Source organism: Aotus nancymaae, unplaced genomic scaffold (assembly GCF_030222135.1).
Source record: "Aotus nancymaae isolate 86718 unplaced genomic scaffold, 86718_ANA_hifiasm-v0.15.2.pri h1tg000067l, whole genome shotgun sequence".
Classification (NCBI taxonomy): domain Eukaryota; kingdom Metazoa; phylum Chordata; class Mammalia; order Primates; family Aotidae; genus Aotus; species Aotus nancymaae.
In genome coordinates this window covers 32,357,981-32,385,816 of record NW_026988482.1, presented here as the reverse complement: position 1 = coordinate 32,385,816, position 27,836 = coordinate 32,357,981, and the positions used below count along the sequence as shown (strand labels likewise).

Here is a 27,836-nt window from a genome sequence, read left to right as displayed (position 1 = left end):
TGTTACATAAAAAACTATGCATTTCATTTTATATATTTGAGATTAATACCTACTTTGGAGCATGCCTGTAATTGGTTTCCCATAACTTCTAACCGTGATAAGAGTCTATCTTCATCTATTAAAGCCTATTGAAGAAAAATGAAATGTAAGTAAAACCCAAGTAATCACAAAGTAACACGTATAGAAAAAAAGGATGCTACTGACAACAAAAGATAGAAAAGCATAAAACTGACCAGCATCCACTGTAAAATGCTAAATTTTCAACACTTGTTCATTAGTTAGGAATTAACTTTGCTTTTGTTTGCTACAACGTTTTAGTTTATTTAACATGTATGAAATATTAAACTATGTTTAAATGTTTCTTAAATATAAAACAACTGGAATACCTGCCAACTAGTATCTGAAGCCTCTTGGGTGATGGCTAGTAGCCGCTGAAGCGTGGCTAACTTCTGTTCCAACATTTGTTCCCGATGTAAGGCCTCCTAATGTTATAAATCACAAAAAAGATTCTGATAAACTCATCATGATTCTTTTGAGAAGTAATCAATTTTCAACACATTCTAAAATATTTTCATATTACATCCCACTTGATGTATTTTGAAGTATGTGAAACTTGATAGTATTTTGTAAAATATACAACAGTCCCTGCTTATCTCTGGTTTCCCTTTCCACAGCTTCAGTTATAGTGCAGTACAAGATATTTTGAGAAAGACAGACAGAACGCTGACATTCACATAACTTTTATTTACACAACAGTATACTGATATAATTGTTCTATTTTATTATTGGTAATTTCTTACTATGCTTAATTTATAAGCTAAACCTATAGGTATGTGTAAATATAGGAAAAAATATAGTAGATATAGGGTTTGGTACTATCTGTGATTTCAGGCATCTATTGGGGGACATATCCCCTGCAGATAGCAAATGACTACTGTATGTATATGGGCCACACCATTTTAGTTTCATTTGCTGGGCTGAAAGTACTGCTATTAGAAGTTCTCTAACTGCAACTTCCCCCATAACAGAAGACAAGTCATCTGTTATTGTTTTCTTTTTATTCATAATTTGGAAGAGCAAGTTTCAAAAAAACCTACAATGGAAAAAGCTAACAAAATTCAGGCTTGCATTTTACACACACACACACACACACACACACACAGTGTGTGTATACAGACATATACCTATACATACACAGTCATGTACCACAAAACAACATTTCAGTCAACTATAGACTGCATATACACAGTGGTCCCATAAAATTACAATGAAGCTGAAAAATTCCTATCACTAAGTGACATCATAGCCATCCTAACATTGTAACACAAAGTGGCGTTACTCAGGTGTTTGAGGAGATGCTGGTGTAAACAAACCTACTGTGCTGCCAGTTATATAAAAGTATAGCACATATAATTATATATAGTATATAATACTTGATAATAGTAATATATGACTGTTATTAGTTTATGCATGTACTATACTTTTTATTGTTAATTATAGAGTATATTCCTTCTGCATATTAAAAAGAAAAAAAGGTTAACTGTAAAATACCTTCAGAGAGGTCCTTCAGGAGGTATCCAGAAGAAGATACTATTATCATAGGAGATGACAGCTCCATGTGTCTTATTGCCCCTGAAGACCTTTTAGTGGGATAGGATGTGGAGGTGGAAGACAGTGATACTGATGGATCTTGATACTGTGTTTGCCTAGGCTAATGTGTGTATTTATGTCTTCATTTGTAACAAAGTTTAAAAAGTAAAAACAAGTTAAAAAATTTTTAATAATAAAAAGCTTATAAATTAAAAATAGAAACAAAATACTTCAGAACAGCTGTACCATGTGTTTATTTTAAGCTAAGTGTGAATATAAAAGTCAAAGAGATTTTAAAACTTAAAAGTATATGGAGTAAAAAGTTTATAGTAAGCTAAGTTTAGCTTATCATTGAAGAAAGAAAAACTTTTTTTTTCTTTTTTTGAGACAAGAGTTTAGCTCTGTCACCCAGGCTGGAGTGCAGCTGCATGCCAATGGCTCACTGTAATCTCAGACTCCTGAGCTTGTGATCCCTCCTGCCTCAGTCCCCCGAATAGCTAGGACTGTAGGTACACACCACCATGCCCAGGTAATTTTATTTTTTTCTGAGACGGAGTCTCGCTCTGTCACCCAGGCTGGAGTGCAACGGCGCAATCTTGGCTCACTGCAATCTCCACCTCCCAGGTTCAAGCAATTCTCTCATCTCTGCCTCCTGAGTAGCTGGGACTACTGGCAGTGCCACCACCTCCAGCTGATTTTTGTATTTTTAGTAGAGACGGGGTTTCACCATGTTGGCCAGGCTTGTCTCGAACTCCTGACCTCAAGTGATCCGCCCACCTTGGCCTCCCAAAGTGCTGGTATTACAGGTGTGAGCCACCACGCCCAGCCCTCAGCTAATACTTTTATTATTATTATCTTATTTATTTATTTATTTTCTTACAGATGGGGCCTTCTTATGTTGCCCAGTATGATCTTGAACTCCTAGTCTCTAGTGATCATCCCACCTCAGCCTTCCAAAGTGCTGGAATTTTGAGCATGAACCACCACCGCACCTGCCTGAAAAACTTTTTAAATATATATTTAAAGTACCCTAAATGTACAGTGTTTATAAAGTCTACAGTAGTGTATAGTAATGTCTTAGGCCTTCACATTCACTTACCACGCACTCACTGACTCATCCAGAGCAGTTTCCAGTCCTGCAAGCTCTATTCACGGTAAGCCTTGTACAGGTATATCATTTTCTATCTTTTTCTTTTCTTTGCTTTTGAGACAGAGTCTCGCTGTCATCCAGGCTGGAGTGCAGTGGTGCGATCTTGGTTCGTTGTAACCTCTGCCTCCCGAGTAGCTGGGACTACAGCCGTGTGCCACCATGCCCAGTTAATTTTTGTATTTTTAGTAAAGACAGGGTTTTGTCATGTTGGCCAGGCTGGTCTTGAACTCCTAGCCTCAAGTGTTTCTCCTGCCTCAGCTGCCCAAAGTGCTGGAATTACACTGCACCTGGCCTTTTTCTATCTTTTATACTGTATTTTTATTGTACCTTTTCTATGTTTAGATATGTTTCTATACATGAATACTATTGTGTTACAACTGCCTTCAGTATGCAGTACAGTAACATGCTATATGGGTTTGTAGCCTAGAAGCAACAGGCTACAGTATATAGTCTAGGTGAGTAATAACCTATACCATCTAGGTTATGTAAGTACAATCTGTAATGTTCACACAATAACAAAATCACCTAATGAGATCATATGCTTGTTTTTAAGTGATGCATAATTGTACATATATGTATACGTGTGTATATATACACACATACACATATATGTGAAATATATACAACTCAGAACAAACTCATTCCAGTGAAGCCAAGACAATTTGGTCACCAGCAAAGATACTTTATGATGGCTTAATTGCACAAATATGATATCTAAAACAGCAATAGCTTTTAATTTTTCCTTTAAAAAATGTTATTTATATAAATGTATACAGTTTTGTTTTATTTCTGAGACAGAGTCTCACTCTGCAGCCCAGGTTGGAGTGCAGTGGCGTGATCTTGGCTCACTGCAACCTCCACCTCCCAGGGTCAAGCAATTCTCATGCCTCAGCCTCCTGAGTAATTGGGACTACAGGTACGCACCACCATGCCCAGCTAATTTTTGTATTTTTTGTGGAGATGAGCTTTTATCATGTTGGCCAGGCTGGTCTTGAACTCCTGGTCTCGTGATCTACCTGCCCCAGCCTCCCAAAGTGTTGGGATTACAGGCAAAAGCCACTTTGCCCAGCCAATGTATACATTTAAAAAGAGAGACTGCTTCACTTGCACACACAGCCTATTGCATTTTCAGATGTTCTAACAGCCCATAATTTAGCAGCAATTAATATGCCAAAAATAGGTAAGAGTCCACTGAATACTGGTTCAATGTAACTAAGGGATTTATAATGGGAGACTTAAATAACTATTTGGCACCTCCAATGATATATTTTACAGAAAAAGACACTGACGTAGAAAGTCTAAACTTTAGGTGGCTTGTTAACAGTTGATAGCTGTTAAGAGGCTCTCCTTCACTGGGAATCAAGGTGAAATGCTCACAGCACTTAGCTGTGGTTTTGGCATACCTTCTTCACCTTGTTCTATTTCTGTCATTATCCAGAGGAACACTTATGACCCTAATGCCTATGAGACATCTCAACAGAAAAGTATATGCTTCAAACATAGTACTTGAGGTTTAAAGAATGAACTTATTGCTCCCCACATCCTTGATAAATAATGTCTATGGAAAATCTTGTCTATCTAGAGTTAGATATACATTTTAATGTAACTCTGAGGTTAAATGTTAAAGAATCCAGTAAAAAGCCACACCATCTTAGAATCCATATTAAAACACAGCTTGACTTAAAATAGACTATTTGCCAAGTTTAAGTTCCTAAAACATTCCTAATATCCAGGAAATTACTCAGATGCTGCAAAAAGTTTTACTGTAAAACAAAACCATCAACCCACCATATCTCTAGAATCTACTTCCACTAGATGGTGTAATTTCACCTTTTTAATTCAATTCCATTTAGAGTTTAACTCCATGAACTACATCCTAATGGAAATCTAACAAGTCCAGGAATGGTCTTTTAGTTAGTTCTAGGGTATGAAATGCATCTATTCCAGTTTTTATTCAAAATGTTTACAATTTACATCAAACTTTGGCAGTTCAATAAGGATGTATGCAGAAAAGACTGTGGTATAATTTTCTCTCAAAGAGCTAGAAAAGGAACAGTAGAGGATTAGGACATTAGGCATATTCACAGAACTAACAAGAAGGTTGGAAAGAGTGGAGAGTGAGAGAGTGGGATTTGCTATCCACGATGACTAGTAACAGTAGTATACAACCTTGGGCAAATCATTTAACCTATATGAGCCCCACAGTTCTCATTTTAAAAAATGAGGTTTAAACTACATTAATCTCAAAGTTTTCTTCCACCTCTTAAAATAAGCAGCTTAATTAATGTGACTTTCTATTGAATGGTAAACAACTACTATCATTTATGGTATATATTCTATGTGCCAGGAACTGTTCTGAGTGCTTTATATATACTAATTTTTTTAATTCTTCACAATTCTGTGAGGTTAAGGGCTATTACTATATTCATTTCATAGATGAGGAAAACGAGGCACAAAAGAGTTAAACAACTTTCCCAACAGGTCAGAAATTAAAGCCAAGGATTAAATCAAGGGAATTTTGGCTTAGAATACTCTTTAATACTCTATTAAAATCCAAATGTGTAATGTTTTTCTATCTATACATTATACATGGTGGAATGTAAGATCTGATTAATACATTGATAACTTTCTGTTCATTTTCATAGATGTGTACATTCTTAACAAAAATGAAACTATTCTCATTGATTGATTCCTATAAAAGAATGTAGGGACCCAGAAGCATGGGTTTGATTCTATTATTTGAAACAAAAGACAACTGAAGGCCTAGCCACATAAAATGACTCACTCAAGGACACAAAAGTAGATTAAGTAGCAGAACTAAGATAAAGACCTCAATCTTGCCCAGTGCGGTGGCTCACCTCTGTAAATCCCAGCACTCTGGGAGGCGGATCACTTCAGGTCAGGAGTTTGAGACCAGCCTGGCCAACATGGTGAAACCTAAAAATCTACTCCACTCTACTAAAAATACAAAAAATTAGCTAGGTGTGGTGATTCATGCCTTTAATCACAGCTACTTGGGAGGCTGGGGCAGGAGAATCGCTTGAACCCAGAAGATGGAGGTTGCAATGAGCCCAGATTCCACCACCGCATTCCAGTGTGGGTGATAGACTCCATTTCAAAAAAAAAAAAAAAAAGACCTCAATTTCTAATCTCTTGATCCAGGGTTTGTCTTAATCATGCTCCCCCACCAGAATAAGAAACATAATCTAGCCCAAACCTACAAAAAGCAAACAAAAACAACAACAAAACCCCAAAAACACTTGTTTGCTTCTTAGAGATTATACGGCTCTTTAAATACAGTATTTACTTGAAGAAGTATGTGCTCTACACCAAGAAATTTTTCTGTGAATCCAGTAGCACAGCACAGTGGTTAAGAGCAGGAAATCTGGCAGAGCACAGTGGTTCGTGCCTGTAATCCCAGCACTTGGGAAGGCCAAGGTGGGCGGATCACCTGAGATCAGGAGTTCAAGACCAGCCTGACCAACATGGAGAAACCCCATCTCTACTAAAAATACAAAAAATTAGCTGGGTGTGGTGGCACATGCCTATGATCCCAGCTACTTGGGAGGCTGAGGTAGGAGAATCACTTGGACCTGGGAGGCGGATGTTGCAGCAAGCCGAGATCACGCCATTGCATTCCAGTCTGGGCAACAAGAGAGAAACTCCGTCTCAAAAGAAAAAAAGGCTGAAAAATCTGAGTTTTGGCTGTCCAGGTTCAAATCCAAGCTCTACCATATACTTGATGTGTGATATTATATACATTATTAAATCTTCCTGCCTCTCAGTTACTCTATTGGTAAAAACAGGGATAAAATATGTACCTTGTAAGATTGTTGTGAGAATTAAATAAATTAATATAGGCAAAGTGTTAGAACGAAGCTTGACATATAATACGTGGTATATAATTACTTGCTATTAATATTATTAAGCAATCAAAATCTCTCCCAGTTTTAATTTTATTTAAAAGTCATCTATGGGCCAGGTGTGGCTCATGCTATAATCCCAACACTTTGGGAGGCCAAGGCGGGCAGATCACCTGAGCTCAGGAGTTCAAGACAACCCTGGGCAACACAGTAAAATCCCGTCTCTACTCAAATACAAAAAATTAGCTGGGCATGGTAGTGGACGCCTGTAGTCCCAGCTACTCGGGAGGCTGAGTGGGGAGAATCGCTTGAGCCCAGGAGGCAGAGGTTGCAGTAAGCTGAGATCGTGCCACTGTACTCCAGCTTGGGCTACATAGTGAGACTCTGTCTCAAAAAAATAAAATAAAATAAACGTCATCTATGGATAAATAATTGTTTTGGGGCTCGGCATGGCAGCTCACACCTATAATCCCAGTGCTTTGGGAGGAGGCTGAGGCAGGAGAAAGACTTGGGCCCAGGAGTTCGAGGCTGTAGTGAGTTCTGATCATGCCACTTCAGCCTGGGAGACAGAATAAGACTCTGTCCCCAAAACAATTTAAAAATAAATTAAAAAAAAAAAAAAACTGTTTTGGAATCCCCTCATATTTGAAGAAAAAAATTCCTCTCGTACAAAGGCTTATCTTTTCTAGATTTAACCCTTTTACCTTTTTTCATACAATCTATTTTTAATCCTTTATTCTTTTTTGAAAAGATAGTATTTCTTTTGTATTTGTATCCAGTTCATTTTTTAAAATCCTATATTTGTGAATTGGCAAAATAAAATCTCAGTTGTGTAATTCTGCCCTTCTTTTCTTGAGACAGGGTCTTGCTCTGTTGCTTAGGATGGAGTGCTGTGGTGCCAATACAGTTCACTGCAGCCTTGACCCTCAGGGTTCAAGTGATCTTACCTCAGCCTCCCGAGTAGCTGGGACTACAGATGCACACCATCACACCTGGTTAATTAAAAAATTTTTTTGTAGAGACAAGGTCTCACTTATTGCCCAGGTTGGTCTCAAACTCCTAGCCTCAAACAATCCTTCTGCCTTGGCCTCTCAAAGTGCTAGGATTACAGGCATTAGCCACCATGCCTGGCACTAACTCTGCGTTCAAGAACTTTTAAAAATTTAAAAGAAATTCTGTTTTTAAGAATTCTCAAGATTTAGTTTTACCTGTAGATACTGAGAAAGCTGGAATAGTTCCTGAGAGTACATACTTGGAGTGTTAGCAGCAACCTAGAAACAAATGACACAGTATCAACAGAAAACACTTCATAAAAAACATTAAGACAAACTAATTCCTTGAAATGTCTACTTACTTACATATGCAAAATAACTATTCTTTTGAAAATTAACCAGTTTCCCTGGTTCTTAAAATATTTCTGCCTGACGTCCAGAATTTGTAAATGGTATTACACTACGCTGATCAGCTTGAAATTTATAAGCAGAGTGGTGGAACAAGAGCTACACATGAAAACATTTGATAAACCAAATCACAAATTTATAGTGCAAAGGCAATATAGCCTTTTACTTTTTTTTTCCTTTTCTGATGGAAATACAGCCTTTTCCTAATCTGGAAATAAAACCTCCTAAATCAATAGATCCACATATTTTCCCTTTAAAATTCATCAAATAGTTATTTGATATTTTAACAAGCCTCATTCATTTAGAAGTAGCCATCTTCAAAATTATTTGTATGTGGTGTAGGAAGGGCAAGGACATGAAATATAACAATTTGTCCAATAGCCTGAAGTAATGTTTCTTTAAATCCATAGGTAGGTTTTAAGAAAAAAGATGGGAAGAAATGGTGTTTAAACACTATACATCATAGTCAAACTATTCAGAACTCAAGAGTATTATGAGGAATACCTTCTGATAAGGTTTTTTCAAGGCTATGGAATATAGAACCATGGCATTATTCAAAAACAAAAAAAGAAGGGCTGGGTGTGGCGGCTCACACCTATAATCCCAGCACTTTGGGAGGCCGACGTTGGGGGGGATCACCTCAGGTCAGGAGTTCGAGACCAGCCTGACTAACATGAAGAAACCCCGCCTCTACTAAAAATAGAAAATTAGTCTGGCGTGGTGGCACATGCATGTAATCCCAGCTACTTGGGAGGCTGAGGCAGGAGAATCACTTGAAACTGGGAGGCAGAGACTGCGGTAAACTGAGATTGTACCATTGCACTCCAGCCTGGGCAACAAGAGTAAAACTCCATCTCAAAAAAAAAAAAAGGAGGAGGAGGAAGAAGAGGGAAGAGGAAGAGGAAGGAGGAGGAGGAGGAAGGAAGAAGGAAAGAAGAAAGGAAGAAGAAAGAAGGAAGAAGTAGGAGGAGGAGGGAAGAAGAAAAAAGGAAGAAGAAAGGAAGAAGTAGGAGGAGGAGGGAGGAAGAAAAAAGGAAGAAGAAGAAAGAAGGAAGGAAAAAGAAGGAGAAGGAAAAGGGAGGAAGAAAAAAGGAAGAAGGAAGAAGAAGTAGAAGGAGGAGGGAGGAAGAAAAAAAGGAGGAAGAAGAAAGAAGGATGAAGAAGGAAGAAAGAAGGAAAGAGAGAAGGAAGAAGGAAAGAGGGAGAAGAAAGAAGGAAAGAAGAGGAGGAGGAGAAGAGGGAGAAGAAGCAGGAAGAAGAGGAGAAGAAGGAGGAGGAGAAAAGAACAAGACAGAGGAAAAGGAAGAGGCCGGGCGCGGTGGCTCATGCCTATAATCCCAGCACTTTGGGAGGCCGAGGTGGGTGGATCACGAGGTCAAGAGATCGAGACCATCCTGGTCAACATGGTGAAACCCCGTCTCTACTAAAAAACAAAAATTAGCTGGGCATGGTGGTGCGCGCCTGTAATCCCAGCTACTCAGGAGTCTGAGGCAAGAGAATTGCTTGAACCCAGGAGGCGGAGGTTGCAGTGAGCCGAGATCGCACCATTGCACTCCAGTCTGGGTAACAACAGCGAAACTCCGTCTCAAAAAAAAAAAAAAAAAGAAAAGAAAAAGAAAAGGAAAAAAGAGAGGAGGGGGAGAAGGGGAGGAGGAGGAAGGGAAGAGGAGGAAGAGAAAAGAACAAGATGGAGGAAAAGGAGGAAAGGAGGAGGAGAAGGGGGGAAGGAGGAGAAGGAGGGAGAGAAGTGAGAGGAAGGGGAGGAGGAGGAGAAGAAGGAGGAAGGAGTACTGGGTTGCTGTAATATTTACCCTTATGTGTTAGCTTATTAACGATGTAATAGCACCAGTCCTTATTAAGCTCGGTAGGTATACTTTGATTAGTATGCTAAGTAGAAGGCAGAGGGTTGGCATTATTTTTTAAAGTTAGTTCTAAATCAGCAGGATCATTATTTACTTCTGAATAATACTTTGGTATTGCAGAAGCTGATGATTAACCACTTGTACTTCTGAAAAAGGAATCTAACAGCGAACTTTAGTTTCAAGCAGGCTTTCATTATTCATTCACATGGAAGAAAAATGTAAAATAATTTTTTTTTTTTTGAGACGGAGTTTCACTCTTGTTACCCAGGCTGGAGTGCAGTGGCACGATCTCAGCTCACCACAACCTCTGTCTCCTGGGTTCAAGCAATTCTCCTGCCTCAGCCTCCTGAGTAGCTGGGACTACAGGCGTACGCCACCATGCCCAGCTAATTTTTAATTTTTGTATTTTTAGTAGAGACGGGGTTTCACCATGTTGACCAGGATGATCTCGATCTCTTGACCTCGTGATCCACCCGCCTCGGCCTCCCAAAGTGCTGGGATTATAGGCGTGAGCCACCGCGCCCAGTCTAAAATAATATTTTTTCCATTAGTTTAGTTACTGTACTAAGAAAACTAAACTCCCACATTAATGTCAAAAGACGTATTTTGGAGGGCTAATTAGCAATGATATCTATAATTGAACACATCATTATTTCTGAACAAAAGAAAAATGTTTTCTAACAAACAATTATTGCAAAGTTTCTGATCAGATCAGGTAAAAAGTAACCTTCAAATATAATAAAAGAAGAATTTTTGTAAGCCTGTGTTTCTGTACTACTTCTCTGTATTGGTAAATGTTAAGTGAACTCTTTAAGTAGAAAGCTTTAACAAATTTCTAGACGCAATTGTATCTCAGAATAAAAAGTTACAGTGAATACTCCTTACCCCTGGCTAGATACAAAACAGGTATTCCTAGTTTACATAGTGAACAATTTAATTGAGATAACAAAGGTTTTTTCCTGAAGAAACATCCATCCTAGATTCTCCAGATATTGAAGATCAGATTATAATAACTATATAGCTATATGCATTCTACATATTTGTTACACAAGAGAAATAAATTTCTAGGTAAAGGATACTAAAACATTTTCAAAGCAACATAGCTGAGACAGTTTGGAAAAAATAATCATTAACAACTTACTTTGTCAACAGGACTTGGTAATGGTGCATGGATGACACTGAAAAGTAAAATTTAGAAGTTTTATCTAATATCCGGACAATAGAGGAAACAGAGTATGAGAGTCACAGAATATCTTACACCACAAAGTTTATACATTTGCCTTCATACAATTAAAAGAATGTGAACTATTTTTCAATCCTTCATAAATGTATACATTTCTTAGAAAACAAAAATAAATATATAAACTTATCTTCTACACATCAATATATTTCTAAAAACAAATTCCAATTCCAAAATGTATTAAATGCTCTTTGAAGACCCACTACTTTTTGAGGGCTGTGATGAATTACCTGATTATAAGAATTTCTATACAGAAAAGGAGTACTCTTTATCCATTTTCAGATAGGTGCAGTGGCTCATGCCTGTAATACCAGCACTTTGGGAGGCTGAGGCAGGAGGATCACCTGCACCTGAGGTCAGCAGTTTGAGATGAGCCTGACCAACACAATGAAACCCTGTTTCTACTAAAAACACAAAAAAATTAGGTGGGTATGGTGGCACACGCCTTTAGTCCCAGTTCCTTGGGAGGCTGAAGCACGAGAATCACTTGAACCTGGGAGGTGGAGGTTGCAGTGAGCCAAGATTGTGCCACTGCACTCCAGCCTAGGCAACCAAGTGAGAGACTCTGTTTCAAAAAAAAAAATTATCCATTTTCAATTTTGAAATATGTAAACTACATTCTTTTAAAATTAAACATTCCTATATAGAAAGTCTTAAAAAGCAAAGTTCTGAAAGCAAGGTTATAATTTGGAAACTTGTACCAGTGAAGAAAACTTTAATCAAAACACTACTCCTCCTCTTCTCCACCCAGCCACCTCAGAAACTAACTGAAAACTTAGACGTATGTATGAAACTGAACTCAGTATAACACTTTAAAACAAAACATTAAATAGATATCTTTAATTGGTACTAGTTGTCTTGTTGGCCTGATTAACTACTGCGGACAAAAAGGTAGTATAGCAGCTCAGAAACTATACTGGGTCCAAATTCTAGCTCTACTCACCAGCTGAAAGGCAAATTGCTAATCAATATAGGTCTCAGCTTCCTCATGCATAAAATGGGAGGTAATCATACAACAAATTCCATGTAGTTATTGGGAGTATTAAACGTGTTGATATGAATAAAGAGCTTAAAATAGTGCTTTGGACATAGGACTTTATCACTACTATTACTCTCATGAGAATATAGCAGGTAAGGAAGCCAGAGTCCCTGTTTTACAAGGCCCTGTAAGATACCATTATGCGTGTTGGGGGTGAGTATAGGGGACTCAAAGCAAGGCTACCACGCATGACCTCACTAGCTGCTAATCACTCCACATCCTAGAGGCCACTCTTGCAATGGCTAGCTTGAAGGTTGACTGGGTAAAGTTCTTAAATTGAATGGATTAATCATGTGTAAACTGCTGAAAAAGTGGTCAGATGTGAGTTAAAAATAGGAATAATTTTGATTCCACCCTAATAACTGCAAACACTGTAAGAACTGGTCTAATTCAAATAGTCACAAATACACTAAAATGCTGAATAAAATGGAATATGAAGTACCAACACCCACCTCCCTTCTGGGCACCCATGATACAGACTTCATTGAGTCTATATAGACTTTACTGTTCTTTTTGATTATACATCTGTGTTCTCAGGAACTATGACCTATTCACCTCTACATCCCCAAATCCCATCACAAGGCCCTAACAAAGTTGGTGGCTAGTAAAGATTTTTTTTTAAATTACATACAACTTTAGTTTTCCTTTTCTACTCCAGAAAATTGAAATAGGCATTTTAAACAAGAATTTATTTTTTACTATAGTAATTATTGATTATGGAAAATGTGTGAAGTAAATCATGAGGAAATAAAAATTACTCAATGCCAGCACTCAGAAATAACCATCATAGAGTTACAATGATATATTCTTTTCTCTGCAGATATACACATACAGTGAAATGAACTTAAGAATGTCTACGTGCGGGAGGTTAGGAGTTCGAGACCAGCCTGGCCAACATGGTGAAACCTATTTCTACTAAAAATACAAAAATTAGCCAGGTGTGGTGGCGGGCACCTGTAATCCCAGCAACTCGGGAGGCTGACGCAGGACAACTGCTTGAACCTGGGAGGCAGAGGTTGCAGTGAGCCAAGATCGCACCACTGCACTCCAGCCTGGGCATCACAGCAAGACTCCATCTCCAAAAAAAAAAAAATGTCTAAATAGAAACAAATGGTATAACAGAGTTTTTTTTTTGGTAAAAATTCACCTTTCTTAGTGACCCAAGTATAAAATCTTCTGTTCTCCTAACAATCTCATTAATAAACAAAGGGCTAAAAATCCAGCAACACATTCCATAAGTGATACACATTTGTATTTCATAAAAAGTATCCTGGATATAGGTATATTTTGGTATGAAAAAAGTTCATGTGCATATAAAAACCATAACAAAGAAATGTAAAAAATGAAAATAGTTATTTAGTGTTACAGTAGTGGGATTATATGCAATTTCTCTGTTTCTTTTCATAAAATTTTTTTATTTTGGAGACAGTCTCACTCTGTCACCCAGGCTGGAGTGAAGTGGTCTGATCTCGGCTCACTGCAACCTCCGACTCCCAGGTTCAAGATGTTCTTGTGCCTCAGCCTCCCGAGTAGGTGGGACTACAGGCTCTCACCACCATGTCTGGCTAATTTTTTGTATTTTTAGTAGAGACGGGTTTTAGCCCTGTTGCCCAGGCTGGTCTCAAACTCCTGAACTCAGGTAATCTGTCTGCCTCGCAGTCCCAAAGTGCTGGGATTACAGGCACAAGCCACCTGCGCCAAGCTTCTCTGTTTCTAATCATTAGAAAATTATTAGGCCAGGCACAGCGGCTCACGCCTGTAATCTCAGCACTTTGGGAGGCTGAGGAGGATCACCTAAGGTGAGGAGGATCACCTGAGGTCAGGAGTTCAAGACCAGCCTGGCCAACATGGAAAAACCCCATTTCTACTAAAAATACAAAATTAGTAGAGCGTGGTGGTGCATGCCTGCAATCCCAGCTACTTGGGAGGCTTAGGTAGGAGAATCGCTTGAACCTGGGAGGCAGAGGTGGCAGTGAGCGAAGATCGTGCATTGCACTCCAGCCTGGGCAACGAAAGTAAAACTCTGTCTCAAAAAAAAAAAAAAAATTAGCTGGGCGTGTTGGTGCCTCCCTGTAATCCCAAATACTTGGGAGGTTGAGCTAGAAGAATCACTAAAACCTGGGAGGTGGAGGCTACAGTGAGCTGAAATCATGCCACTGCACTCCAGCCTGGGTGATGAAAGCAGGACTGTCAAAAAGAAAAGAAAGAGAAAAGAAAAAAGAAAAGAAAAGAGTTATTTGCCGCCCCCCCCACCCTTTCTGTCTTTCTTTCTTTCTTTTTTTGAGATGGAGTCTTGCTCTGTCGCCAGGCTGAAGTGCAGTGGTGCAATCTCAGTTCACTGCAACCTCTGCCTCCTGGGTTTAAGCGATTCTCCTGCCTCAGCCCCCTGAGAAGCTGGGATTACAGGCACACAGCACCACACTCAGCTAATTTTTGTACTTTTAGTAGAGATGGGTTTCACCATGTTGGCCAGGATGGTCTTGCTCTCCTGACCTGGTGATCCACCTGCCTCAGTCTCCCAAAGTGCTGGGATCATGCGAGTGAGCCACTGTGTCTGTTTCTAATCATTAAAAAATTATTGGCCAGGTACAGTGACTCAGGCCTGTAATCCTAGCACTTTGGGATGCTAATGTGGGCGGACTGCCTGAGCTCAGAAGTTTGAGATCAGCACGGGCAACATGGTGAAACCCCATATCTACTAAAAGTACAAAAAATTAGCCAGGCTTGGTGGTGTGCACCTGTAGTCCCAGCTGCTCAGGAGGCTGAGGCACGAGAATTGCTTGAACCTGGGAGGTGGGAGTTGCAGTGAGCCAAGATTGCAGCACTGCACTCCAACCTGGGCAACAGAACTAGACTGTCTTCAAAAAGAAAAAGAAAATTTTTTGTGTAATGTAATAAAAATCAAGGAAGAGTGCCGGCCGCAGTGGTTCAAGCCTGTAATCCCAGCACTTTGGGAGGCCAAGATGGGTGGATCACCTCAGGTCAGGAATTCGAGACCAGTCTGACCAACATAGAGAAACTCCGTCTCTACTAAAAGTACAAAATTAGCCAGGTGTTTCAGCACGTGCCTATAATCCCAACTACTCAGGAGGCTGAGGCAGGAGAATCACTTGAACCGGGAGGCAGAGGTTATGGTGAGCTGAGATAGTGCCATTGCACTCTGGCCTGGGCAACAAGAGTGAAACTTTGTCTAAAAAGAAAAAAAAAAGCTCTTCCTTCCTGCCACCCAAGATGCCGAAAGGAAAGAAGGCCAAGGGGAAGAATGTGGCTCCAGCCCCTGTTGTCGTGAAGAAGCAGGAGGCTAAGAAAGGAGTGAATCCCCTATTTGAGAAAAGGCCTAAGAATTTTGGCATTGGACAGGATATCCAGCCCAAAAGAGACCTCATCCGCTTTGTGAAATGGCCCCGCTATATCAGGTTGCAGCAGCAGAGAGCCATCCTCTCTATAAGCGGCTGAAAGTGCCTCCTGCAATTAACCAGTTCACCCAGGCCCTGGACTGCCAAACAGCTACTCAGCTGCTTAAGCTGGCCCACAAGTACAGACCAGAGACAAAACAAGAGAAGAAGCAGAGGCTGTTGGTCCCGGCCGAGAAGAAAGCGGCTGGCAAAGAGGACATCCCCACTAAGAGACCATCTGTCCTTTGAGCAGGAGTTAACACCATCACCACCTTGGTGGAGAACAAGAAAGTTCAGCTGGTGGTGATTGCACACGATGTGGATCCCATTGAGCTGGTTGTCTTCTGCCCTGTGTCGTAAAATGGGAGTCCCTTACTGCATTATGTCACCTTCACACAGGTTAACTAAGAAGACAAAGGTGCTTTGGCTAAGCTGGTGGATGCTAACCGCACCAATTACAATGACAGATGTGATGAGATCCGCCGTCACTGGGGAGGCAATGTCCTAGGTCTCAAGTCTGTGGCTCACATCGCCAAGCTCAAAAAGGCAAAGGCTAAAGAACTTGCCACAAAACTGGGTTAAATGTACACTGCTGAGTTTTCTGTACATAAAAATAATTAAAACAATACAAATTTTCCTTCAAAAAAAAAATCAAGGAAGAAAAAAATCAATTTGTTGAGTACCAACTTCTAAAGTTCTTAAAAGCACTAAATGCTATATACATAATGGACCTTAAACTCTAGGCTTTCTGGCACACCCAAAAGCATCTTAATTGCTTTTAAAAATTAGTTTACAGTGATAAACAGCTGATGTTTATCGTCTGCTTATTATATGTCAAGTACTATGCTAACTTCTTTAAGTACTAAATCTTGTTTAATTCTCATAAAATTACTGCTCAATAAGTACTATCATTTTCATATTTCAAATAAGAAAAATGTGGCCTGATCAAGTCACAGAACAAGTGGAGTCAGGCTTTAAACTGGACTACCCACTTGCAAAGGCCATTCTGATCTTCTTCTATCACTGGAGAATTGCTTGTTCAAAATTCATTTTCTCCAGAAAGTTAGATTATGTACAACTAAATTGGCAGCAAAAATTTAAGTGATACTAATATTTATATAAGAAAAGTCAAACAATGAGAAGGAAATGGGCAAAGATGAAAAGAATTAGAGAAACAAGAAGGATAGAGACATGATACATTGCAACCAACTTTGAAAAAATTCACAAGTTCTACTAGATGGACCCTGAGAACACAGATGATTCCTTATGTAACTGTTCAAAGTTTTCAACTTCATGGAAGAAAAATCTCGTTATCAAATACAAACATGAAAGTCTTTAGGAAGCAATATATCATTAGTTGATTAAGTTACTCACTTATAAAACCTTAACTCTTGATCTTAAAAGCTAAGTTATATTAAACGTCCTAAGGTTTATTTTAATAATTAAGCTGTAGTTGAAAATAGAAAATAGATTAAAGTTTTAAATTTAAAATATTACTTCATATGCCAAGTACCAAAAAAAAAAAAGGAAAAAGAAAAATGAATTAAAATGTTTTAAAATCTCTGCTATTTTGCTTCAGGTACCCTTAAAGGTAAACAAACAAACAAAAGTAAGGGGCTTCTAACAAGCATAAAATAAATGATTCTAATGAAGGCACAGACTAATACAGTAATGAGAGGGCCTGCCTCCGCTTAATCTTTCCTTCTCGATTTCCTATTCAATGCTCTACTTTTCCTTCAATTTATTACTTCTCTTAACCTCCTACCCTCTGATCATTGCCTGTTTTTAAAAGACAGGAAAATACTATGTTGGGTATAAAAACAAGCTTCTACCATATTCAAGGCTTCCCCCCAAATAAAAAATGTTGAAGTTTAAAGATTGCTCAACTCCCTTCAACACTTCATAATAATAATCTCTAAAAAGCCCAAGATCGAAATGTACTTATGTATGCTTTTAAAATTTATATTTTATGGTTAATTTTTCCCTTTCAAGTATCTGCCTCTAAATGATTTTTACACTGCTTCATACAAAAACTAAACATGACATTGGAAAAAATCTTCAAAAAACTCCCACCAAAATAAGCTGCTAACTATATTTATATCTTCAAGGTCTTGTAAGATTGTGAGATTGTGACACTGGCATTAATACCAGACGTGATCACAGTTTAAGAAGTCCTATAGTAAACGAAAATAAAAAGGAATGAAGCTACCACTTACCAATAACTTATAGACTTGAAACATTGTAAAAAAAAAAATCCATCAAAATATAAATTAAATTTGGAAACAAAATAATCCTTTGCCTCTGATTCATTATTATTTACTAGAATTGCAACTAAAACAATTTAAACTTAAGTGTATTATATTCCAAAAAGTACTAATCAATTTTCTAACATTACTTAAATAATCCTGAAGCATGTATTAGCAGTATGCCGTCATCTAGAATATTATTAACCAAGGGAATTAATCCAAAAACTTCACAGTACTGAATTATACTCACTCTGAGCGGAGCCGGGCTTCCATACCATCCGGTAGAAAAAGTTTTATTGTGGAAACAATACACCCATGGGTAACTGGTTGAAACAAACAAATAACATGGATATAATAATTGTTTAAAAATATAAAACTTCATACCTCTCATTTTCCAGGATTCAAATAATTATTTATTTCACTAATACATTATTAGTGAAATATTACATTTTCCAGAAATCAAAGAATTTTTTATTTCACTAAGCTCTAATTAAAGACTAATACAGACTGATGAAAATACACTACATAATGATTAGAGGAGTGGTGGTTATGAGACTATATATGCGTCAAAACTCACTGAACTGTACATGTAAAACTGGTATTATAAGTAAATTACACTTGAACAAAACTGAATTTTAATAATAGAGCTAATGATGACCAGGCATGGTGGCTCACGCCTGTAATTTCAGTACTATAGGAGGCTGGGGTGGGTGGATCACCTGAGGTCAGGAGTTCGAGACCACCCTGGCCAACAAAACTAAAACCCCTCTACTAAAAATAAAAAACTTAGGCCGGGCATGATTGCTAACGCCTGTAATCCCAGCGTTTTGGTAGGCCGAGGCAGGCAGATCACCTGAGGTCAGGAGTTGGAGACCACCCTTGACAACATGGCAGAACCTCTCTACTTAAAATGCAAAAATTAAGCAAGGCACGGTGGCTCACACCTCTAATTCTAGCACTTGGGAAGGCTGAGGCGGGCAGATCACCTGAGGTCAGGAGTTTGAAACCAGCCTGACCAACATGGTGAAACCCTGTCTCTATTAAAAATACAAAAATTGGCCGGGCGCGGTGGCTCAAGCCTGTAATCCCAGCACTTTGGGAGGCCGAGGCGGGTGGATCACGAGGTCAAGAGATCGAGACCATCCTGGTCAACATGGTGAAACCCCGTCTCTACTAATACAAAAAATTAGCTGGGCATGGTGGCGCGTGCCTGTAATCCCAGCTACTCAGGAGGCTGAGGCAGGAGAATTGCCTGAACCCAGGAGGCGGAGGTTGCGGTGAGCCGAGATCACGCCATTGCACTCCAGCCTGGGTATCAAGAGCGAAACTCCGTCTCAAAAAAAAAAAAAAAAAAAACAAAAACAAAAATTAGCCGGGCATGGTGGTGGGTGCCTGTAATCCCAGCTACTTGGAAGGCTGAGGTGGGAGATTAAGCCGCAGAGGCGGAGGTTGCCATGAGATAAGATCATGCCACTGTACTCCAGCCCACTCCAGCTTGGGCAACAGAGCGAGAGTCTGTCCCAGAAAAAAACAAAAAAATTAGCCAGGTGTGGTGGCGGGTGCCTGTAATCCCAGCTACTCAGGAGGCTGAGGCAGGCAGAATTGCTTGAACCTGGGATGTAGAAGTTGCAGTAAGCTGAGATCATGCCACTGTACTCCAGTCTGGGTGACAGAGCGAGATTCCATCCCAAGAAAAAAAAAAGAACAGGGCTAATGCATTTGGGGGTAACTTATTAACTGATCACACTCACGAATCATCAAGATATTATAAACATGAATACGAATGTCATCTGGAAATGCACGTTAAAATTAAGGAATTTAAGACCATGTATTCAATATTGATTTTCTTTACTAATTGATTATATAAAAAGTGCTAACACAGATCAAGAAGCATCAATTTGGCAGGGCACAGTGGCTCACACCTGTAATCCCCGTACTTTGGGAGACTGAGGTGGGAGGATCACTTGAACGCAGCTTGGGCAACACAGCAAGACCCTGTGTCTACAAAAAAATTTTTTTTAATTAGTTGGGTGGGGGTGGTGCACACCTGTACCCAGCTACTTGGGGGCTAAGGTCAGGGGATGGCTTGAGCCCAGGAGTTCAAGGTTGCAGTGACTCATGATCACGCTACAGCACTCCAGCCTGGGCAAGACCCTGTCTCAAAAAGAAAAACAAACAACAATAAAAAAACAGAACCATCTATTGGCAATCTTCTAAACTCTGCCTAGCACAATAACCATGGCCTCCTTCATTCTTGTCTGACCTCATTCTCTATCCTGTTACCACAGATATCCTAAGCCAAGCTACCTGCAATCTCCAAGCACTTTACCTTTCACAGCCCCATGCTTTTTACACAGTCTGTCCCTTCTGTAAGCAATGTTTTTATCCTCTTGCCTGCATGACCATGTGCTACTTAAGTCTCCAGGCTCAGATTTTCTAATTCCTTCACCAAAGCTCAATCTGAGTAAGATATCCCCAGAGCCTCCTGTATCTATTTCTTAAACCATTAAACACATTGCATTATGAATATTTATCATTTACAGAAACTGCTGTCTCACCAATTAGATTCAACTCTTTGAGGGCAGTAAGGATTATCTGCTTCTCAATTTAAAAACCTGTATACTCAGCAGAGTCATCTGGTACAGAAAGCATTTTACTGAAGATGTTGAGGAACAAGTCTGCTTAGTATTTTGTAGCTCCCATTACTCCTGTGCAAAGATGTTTCTTACTTTAAGACATTAGGGTTCATCTCTATTTGTAGGAACCACCTAACTTTCCAGGCAAAAGACAGAAGAGACAGATTTATCTCTCTTATGATAAATGAATTTCTAGGGGATGGCTCCCCAAGAGATTCACTATGAATAGCCTATAATAAATACAGGAGCACAACACAACATGAAGATCCAGCAATACCTACACTTTAATTTGGTAATAAAGTTGTTTTTTAAAAAGAAATATAGGTAGAACAAGTTATAGAATAAAACTATTGCCAGAGGTGACAACCTGTGATATACTATATCAGTAATTCTGTAGTATATATTACTAATATATACTACATCAGTAATTCTGTTGTTCAGACATGTTACACTGAAGTTCAGCAAATGAGCTGATGCACAAATCTAAGAGATAACAGGGCTACTACTGACTGGGCAGTACAGAGTTGCTGCACAGTTGAAGGCAGTTTAGAAAACAAAAACAACCCATGTCTGACAAAGCTGACTAGGTTGACAACCTAGTCCAGTCAACCACGTCTTTGAAGTGATTCTTATGACAACTAGATATACACATGCATAGACATGTTATCTTTTTGATTTGCAACAGGCAAGTAATTAAAGCAACCTGATGAAACTGTTTTGTTCTAACACTCATATTAATCAACTATATGTAGCAGCATTTCCCAAAATGCTAGCAAGTGTTACAGAAAAGGATCTGAGGGTCTGATGACTTTGGGAAATCTTTAATTTTAAAGAGATTTAAAGAGTTGTTTGTTTTTTAAACCATGGGCTTTCTAGGAGCCTAAAGAGTTTTTGTCTTTCATGAAGCTCTGAAAGCAAGATGCATTTTCCAAACTTACAAGCCTCCCACTTCCACCTTTATAGAAACACTTATGTAGGAATTAATATTATAAAGAAAATACTTTGGAAAATTCTGCCCTAAAGAATTCTATGAAACACTTTTAAGACATATTTTGCAAAAAAATCATCCAGGAAGATTATTTATTATCATATTCCAAGATTCGAAGATGATTGTAAAACACACAATTTAAACAGCTTCTCAGGGATGACAGGGGACCCTGGGAACATTGCCCCATTAAATGCATACATGTATTACAAGCCACATGTAAATTTCAGAAATGTTAAAACATGAAAATCAGGTGTGTCTGAATCAAGTAAGCAAGGTAGAAGAACAATCCACAATTACCTGCTCTAAGTATGAGACTATTAAAAATCAGAGTTAAGACTACACAAGCTGACTGCCATTTGTCTGTTTTATTTTTCCTCTATAATCTTTTTGTTTGTTTGTTTTTGAGATCGAGTCTTGCTCTGTCACCCAGGTTGGAGTGCAGTAGTTGTGCGATCTCGGTTTACTGCAACTTCCACCTCCTGAGTAGCTGGGACTACAGGAGCTTGCCACGACGCTGGACTAATTTTTTGTATTTCTGTAGAGACATGGTTTCACCATGTTGGCCAGGTTGGTCTTGAACTCCTGATCTCAAGTGATCCACCTGCCTCAGCCTCCCAAAGTGCTGCAATTACACACATGAGCCACATGAGCCTATATTCCTCTATAATTCACACAAACACCACTTAAAGGACCCAGGTTCATTCTGGTAAGTTTAAAACCTGTTTGAGGCTCTGGACTGGGAGACTGAAAGTTTTAAGGTATGGTATAGTTTGGTTCTATCTCCATTCTTACAATGAGTAGGAAGGTCAGTACTACTGTACACTTAAGAGTAGTTTGAAAGATCTCTTGAAATGATTGGCAGCAACAGGAAGAACAACAAATAAAACCATAAAAAACCCAAGAAATATCATAACCAAAGCCTAAAGAAGAGGTGTTAACATTTCTACATTTGGAGATTATTTGCTTTAATTGCTTTTTGGTTGCCATCTAAGGTATAAGTTGAGTGTCCCTCATCCAAAAATCCAAAATCTGAAATGTGCCCAAATTTGAAATTTTATGAGCGCCAACAAGTAGAAAATTCCACACCAGATATGTTACAGGTAGTAGCCAAAACTTTGTTTCATGCACAAAATTATTTCAAAATGTATAAAATTACCTTCAGGCTATGTGTATAACATTAATGATTTGTTTAGACATGCGTCACCCAGCCCCCATTAGGTATATACAAATATTCTAAAATCCAAAAAAAATTCGAAACATTTCTTGTCCAAGCATTTCAGATAAGGGACACCACTGCAAAACAGTTGCAAGAACTTTTTTTTTTAGAAAGAGAAAAAAGAAAGAAAGAAAGAAAAAGAAAGAGAAGAAAGAAAGAAAGAGAAAGAAAGAAAAAAAGAAAGAGGAAGAGAAAGAGGGAGAGAACGGGAATCTTGCTCTATTGTCCAGGCTAGAATGCAGTCTAAAAATGGGTATTAAAAACCTCTTTTATGCCAATAATTGTGCTTAACAATGGAGACAGGAAGGAATAAGGGAGGAAAATAACAAGCAGCCAACCAATATTTCATTTAAACCTATGAAATGCTATGCAACTGCTGAGGAGTGATTTACTTCCAATTATGTGGTCACTTTTAGAATAAGTGTGATGTGATACTGAGAAGAATGTATGTTTTGTGGGTTTGGGGTAGAGAGTTCTGTAAATGTTTATTAAGTTTACTTGTTCCAGGTCTGAGTTCAAGTCCTGGATATCCTTGTTAATTTTCTTTTTCTTTTTTTTTTTGAGACGGAGTTTTGCTCTTGTTACCCAGGCTGGAGTGCAATGGTACGATCTCGGCTCACCACAACCTCCGCCTCCTGGGTTCAGGCAATTCTCCTGCCTCAGCCTCCTGAGTAGCTGGGATTACAGGCACGCGCCACCATGCCCAGCTAATTTTTTGTATTTTTAGTAGAGACGGGGTTTCACCATGTTGACTAGGATGGTCTCAATCTCTTGACCTCGTGATCCACCCGCCTCGGCCTCCCAAAGTGCTGGAATTACAGGCGTGGTGCTGGAATTACAGGCGTGAGGTTAATTTTCTATCTTGTTGATCTGTCTAATATTGACAATGTGGTGTTTAAGTCTCCCACTATTATTGTGTGGGAGTCTAAGTCTCTTTGTAAGTCACTAAGAACTTGCCTTATGTATCTGGGTGCTCCTGTATTGGGTGCATATATATTTAGGATCGTTAGCTCTTCTTGTTGCATTGATCCTTTTACCATTATGTAATGTCCTTCTTTGTCGCTTTAAAGTCTATTTTATCAGAGACGAGAATTGCAACTCCTGCTTTCTTTTTTTTTTTTTTTTTTTTGCTCTCCATTTGGTTGGTAAATCTTCCTCCATCCCTTTGTTTTGAGTCTTTGTGTATCCTTGCATGTGAGATGGGTCTGGATGCAGCATACCGATGGGTTTTGGCTTTTTATCCAATTTGCATGTCTGTGTCTTTTGATTGGGGCATTTAGTCCATTTAAATTTAGGATTAATATTGATATATGTGAGTTTAATACTGCCATTTAATGCTAGCTGGCTGTTTTGCCCATTAATTGATGTAGGTTCTTCATTATGGTGATGCTCTTTACCTTTTGGAATAGCTGATACTGGTTGTTCCTTTCTATGTGTAGCGCTTCTTTCAGAAGCTCTTGTAAAGCAGGCCTGGTGGTGATGAAATCTCTGAGTACTTGCTTGTTCACAAAGAATTTTATTTTTCCTTCACTTATGAAACTTAGTTTGGCTGGATACGAAATTCTGGGTTGAAAATTCTTTTCTTTAAGGATGTTGAATATCGGCCCCCACTCTCTTCTGGCTTGTAGGGTTTCTGCTGAGAGATCTGCTGTGAATCTGATAGGCTTCCCTTTGTGGGTAACCTGACCTTTCTCTCTGGCTGCCTTTAGTATTTTCTCCTTCATTTCAACCTTGGTAAATCTAACGATTATGTGCCTTGGGGTTGCTCTTCTTGAGGAATATCTTTGTGATGTTCTCTGTATTACCTGGAGTTGAGTATTGTCCTGTCTTGCTAGGTTGGGAAAGTTTTCCTGGATAATATCCTGAAGAATATTTTCCAGCTTGGATTCATTCTCTTCGTCACATTCAGGTACACCTATCAAACGTAAATTAGGTCTTTTCACATAGTCCCATATTTCTTGGAGACTTTGCTCATTCCTTTTTATCCTTTTTTCTCTAATCTTGTCTTCTCATTTTATTTCATTGAGTTGGTCTTCGACCTCTGATATCCTTTCTTCTGCTTGATCAATTCGACTGTTAAAACTTGTGCATACTTCGTGAAGTTCTCGTATTGTGTTTCTCAGCTCCGTTAATTCACTTATATTCCTCTTTAAATTGTCTATTTTCGTTAGCATTTCATCAAACCTTTTTTCAAGGTTCTTAGTTTCTTTGCATTGGGTTAGAACATGTTATTTTAGCTCACAGAAGTTTCTTATTATCCACCTTCCGAAGCCTGATTCTGTCAATTCATCACATTCATTCTCCATCAGGCCTTGTTCCCTTGCTGATGAGGAGCTGTGATCCCCTGTAGGAGGAGAGGCATTCTGATTTCGGGTGTTTTCAGCCTTTTTGCACTGGTTTCTGCCCATCTTTGTGGATTTATCCACCTGTCATCTTTGTAATTGCTGACTTTCAGGTTGGGTCTCTGAGTGGACGTCCAGCTTGTCAGTGATGAAGTTTTTTCTGTTTCTTAGTTTTCCTTCAGTGGACATCCCTCCCCCACAGAACTGGACCTTTCCGGGTTCAGCTGTGCTTGCTGTGAAACTCTCAATCCTCAGCATTTCCAATTGCTGTATTTTTGTGGGGGTGGGACCCGCTGAGCCTAATCACCTGGCTCCCTGTCTCAGAGCCTTTTTTTTTTTAGTTGAACGGTCGATTCTCTCCCAGGTGTTCCAGTCACCTGTTAAAAGGGCACCAGAATCTGTGTAATTTCCCTTGCTGTGACCCACTGCGCTGGCTGAAACAGTGGCGTTGAGATTCGTGGCGTTTTTTTGCCCGGGAATCTCCTGGTCTGGCTCCCTGTTCCAATCCCCTTTTCAATCAGCTGAATGGGCGACTCTGCCTTCCCAGAGCTCCACACGCCAACTAAAAGGGCACCCAGTCCCGTATACTCCACATCGAGAACCACCTCGCCGGAGCACCAGCAAAACAGCTGCGCCGGCCAAAAGAGTCACGCTGGCGACTCGTGGGGCTCCTCCGCTGGGAATCTCCTGGTCCGTGGGCAACGAAAATTCGTCTGGGAGTGTGGCGTCCACTCACTTTCTGTGCTTGCACTGGGAGCTGCAATCCTGAGCTGCTGCTAATCGACCATCTTGGATCTCTCTCCTGCAAGAACTTTCAATCCCTAATTTTTTGCTTCATAAAGCTTTTAATTCTTATGGGTTTTTTTTAAGTCAGAAAAGAGGCAGGAAAGTTAGCTGAATATACAAGTATTCTTAATTCTAATCTTTTAAAAATTGATATTCTATATCATTCTGTCTTCATTTGTGAGTTGTAGTTCAGTTATCAAAAAACTTTCCCTCTTCAACTATTTATTCACCTCAGGTATAATTATAACAGGAAAGGCAGGATACTTTTTTTTCTTTATTTACCTGTTTTCAGAATGACAAACTGGTTTCCTAAATTTTTCCAAATGGAATCAAATCTTTTTTAAAAAAACTTTTATTTTTTAATATAAGCACATAGATTTGAGTATTTCATATATTTTAATCCACTGCTGTCATTATTATTATTTGATGTTCAAGTTGTTCATCTTTGACCCATGAGGACTCATTCACATTAACTCCCAGGAGTTCTTTTGACAGAATGCCAGCCTGAGTTAGCTTCATTGCTTTTAGGCATGACAAAATCTTCTAAGCCCAGTTTTTACATTTATTGCCCTACACTCAGAGTCAGCTATTTCTCCAAGGGGTCTATCTACTTATTTGGTGAGAGAAATCCTTTCTCTGGTTACGGAGATTCACTGACTACTTTACTTCTCTAGCATACTATGCAATAATATTGCTCACTGCCTTATTTTTTGTCTCTCCCATGAGAAGTAGTGGTATTCTGCTTCTACCTGTTTGTTCAATAATTACTGACTGAGAACCTGCTGGGTACAAAGCAGTATGCTGAGAATTCTGGGGAAAACCAAGATGATTATGACAAGGTCCTTATTTTTGAAGAGATTTCAATGTAGGGAAAACAAACCAAAAATACCTAACATAACAACAAAGGGCAAAAAAAAAAAAAAGCCACAAATGCTACAAGAGGTACAAAACACTACTATGGGAACTTGGAATAGGCAAGGGCAGGAGAAGACTTTATGAAAAAAGTTTCAAATTTTTTTAAAAAAAGAATAGGATTCTAAAGCTGGAAATGGAAGGGCAAGCAGAGAGAATGGTATGAACAAAAAAACAGAAAAAGAAAAGGAAGCAAGAGAATGCATAGGTAAGGAAGACAACTGGAGCAAATAGAATGTAAAGATCCTACATTGCAAGGTCCTTTGGGTGCCAGGCCCCCATGCTAATAAAACTACATACGTTAACTACTTACGATAAACCATATAAATAGTCATTACTATGTTCTATTTTACAGATGAGGCAACTAAGGTCAAAGAAGTTAAAGTAACTTGCTTGATAGCCCATATCTGGTAAGTAGTAGAGCAAGGATTCAAAGGAATATTTTCTGTATACTATCTTACCTCTAAATAATCCAGTTTAACATATATTAAGATGAGTAGTGGGAAATAAAATCAAAAGGTTAAACTGAGACTACATTTTTGAGGGCCTCAATGTATAAGCATTAAGGTTTCTAAAAGCAGGAAAATGAAATAAAGTTGTAATAGAAGAACATTCTGGCCAGGCACGGTGGTTCATGCTGGTAATCCCAGCACTTTGGGAGGCCGAGGCAGGATGATCACTTGAAAGGGGTTTGAGATCAGCCTGGCCAACATGGTGAAACCCCAACTCTACTAAAAATACAAAAATTAGCTGGGCATGGTGACGCATGCCTGCAATCCCAGTTACTTGGGAGGCTGAGGCAGGAGAATGACTTCAACCTGGGAAGCAGAGGTTGTAGTGAGCCAAGATCACCCCACTACACTTTAGCCTGAGAGACAGAGCGAGACTGTCGAAAAAAAAAAAAGAATAATATTCTGGAGGCAGTGGGTTGGCAGAGTATGATGGCCAGTATGATGTATTTTACTGGAGTAGACAGAACTACTGTAGAGTAGCAACAGGAAAAAACAGGAAATAACAAGAAAAGGAGATAAATGGTCTACATATAAGACTATTAGAGGTAAAGAAGACATAGGATTCAGAAAATACACCAAGATTCTGAGCTAGAGGGTTTGGGAAAATGATGGAGCAATAAAAGAAGTTGGGAAGTCAGCAAAACAGTTTGAAGGAGAAT

General features: G+C 39.1%; 1 protein-coding gene across 37 annotated transcripts in view; it reads right to left on the bottom strand.

The window, feature by feature from the left end:
• SLMAP (sarcolemma associated protein) overlaps positions 1-27,836 on the bottom strand; it is a 181,898-nt gene that overhangs the window by 74,097 nt on the left and 79,965 nt on the right. For all 37 annotated transcript variants that reach the window (XM_064367241.1, XM_012462777.3, XM_064367249.1 and 34 more), the window contains 5 exons: positions 18,036-18,108; positions 11,007-11,043; positions 7,812-7,874; positions 387-482; positions 54-125 (listed from right to left, as the gene is read on the bottom strand). In XM_064367241.1, coding sequence (XP_064223311.1) covers positions 54-125; positions 387-482; positions 7,812-7,874; positions 11,007-11,043; positions 18,036-18,108 — 341 coding nt within the window. The remainder of the gene's footprint in view (positions 1-53; positions 126-386; positions 483-7,811; positions 7,875-11,006; positions 11,044-18,035; positions 18,109-27,836) is intronic.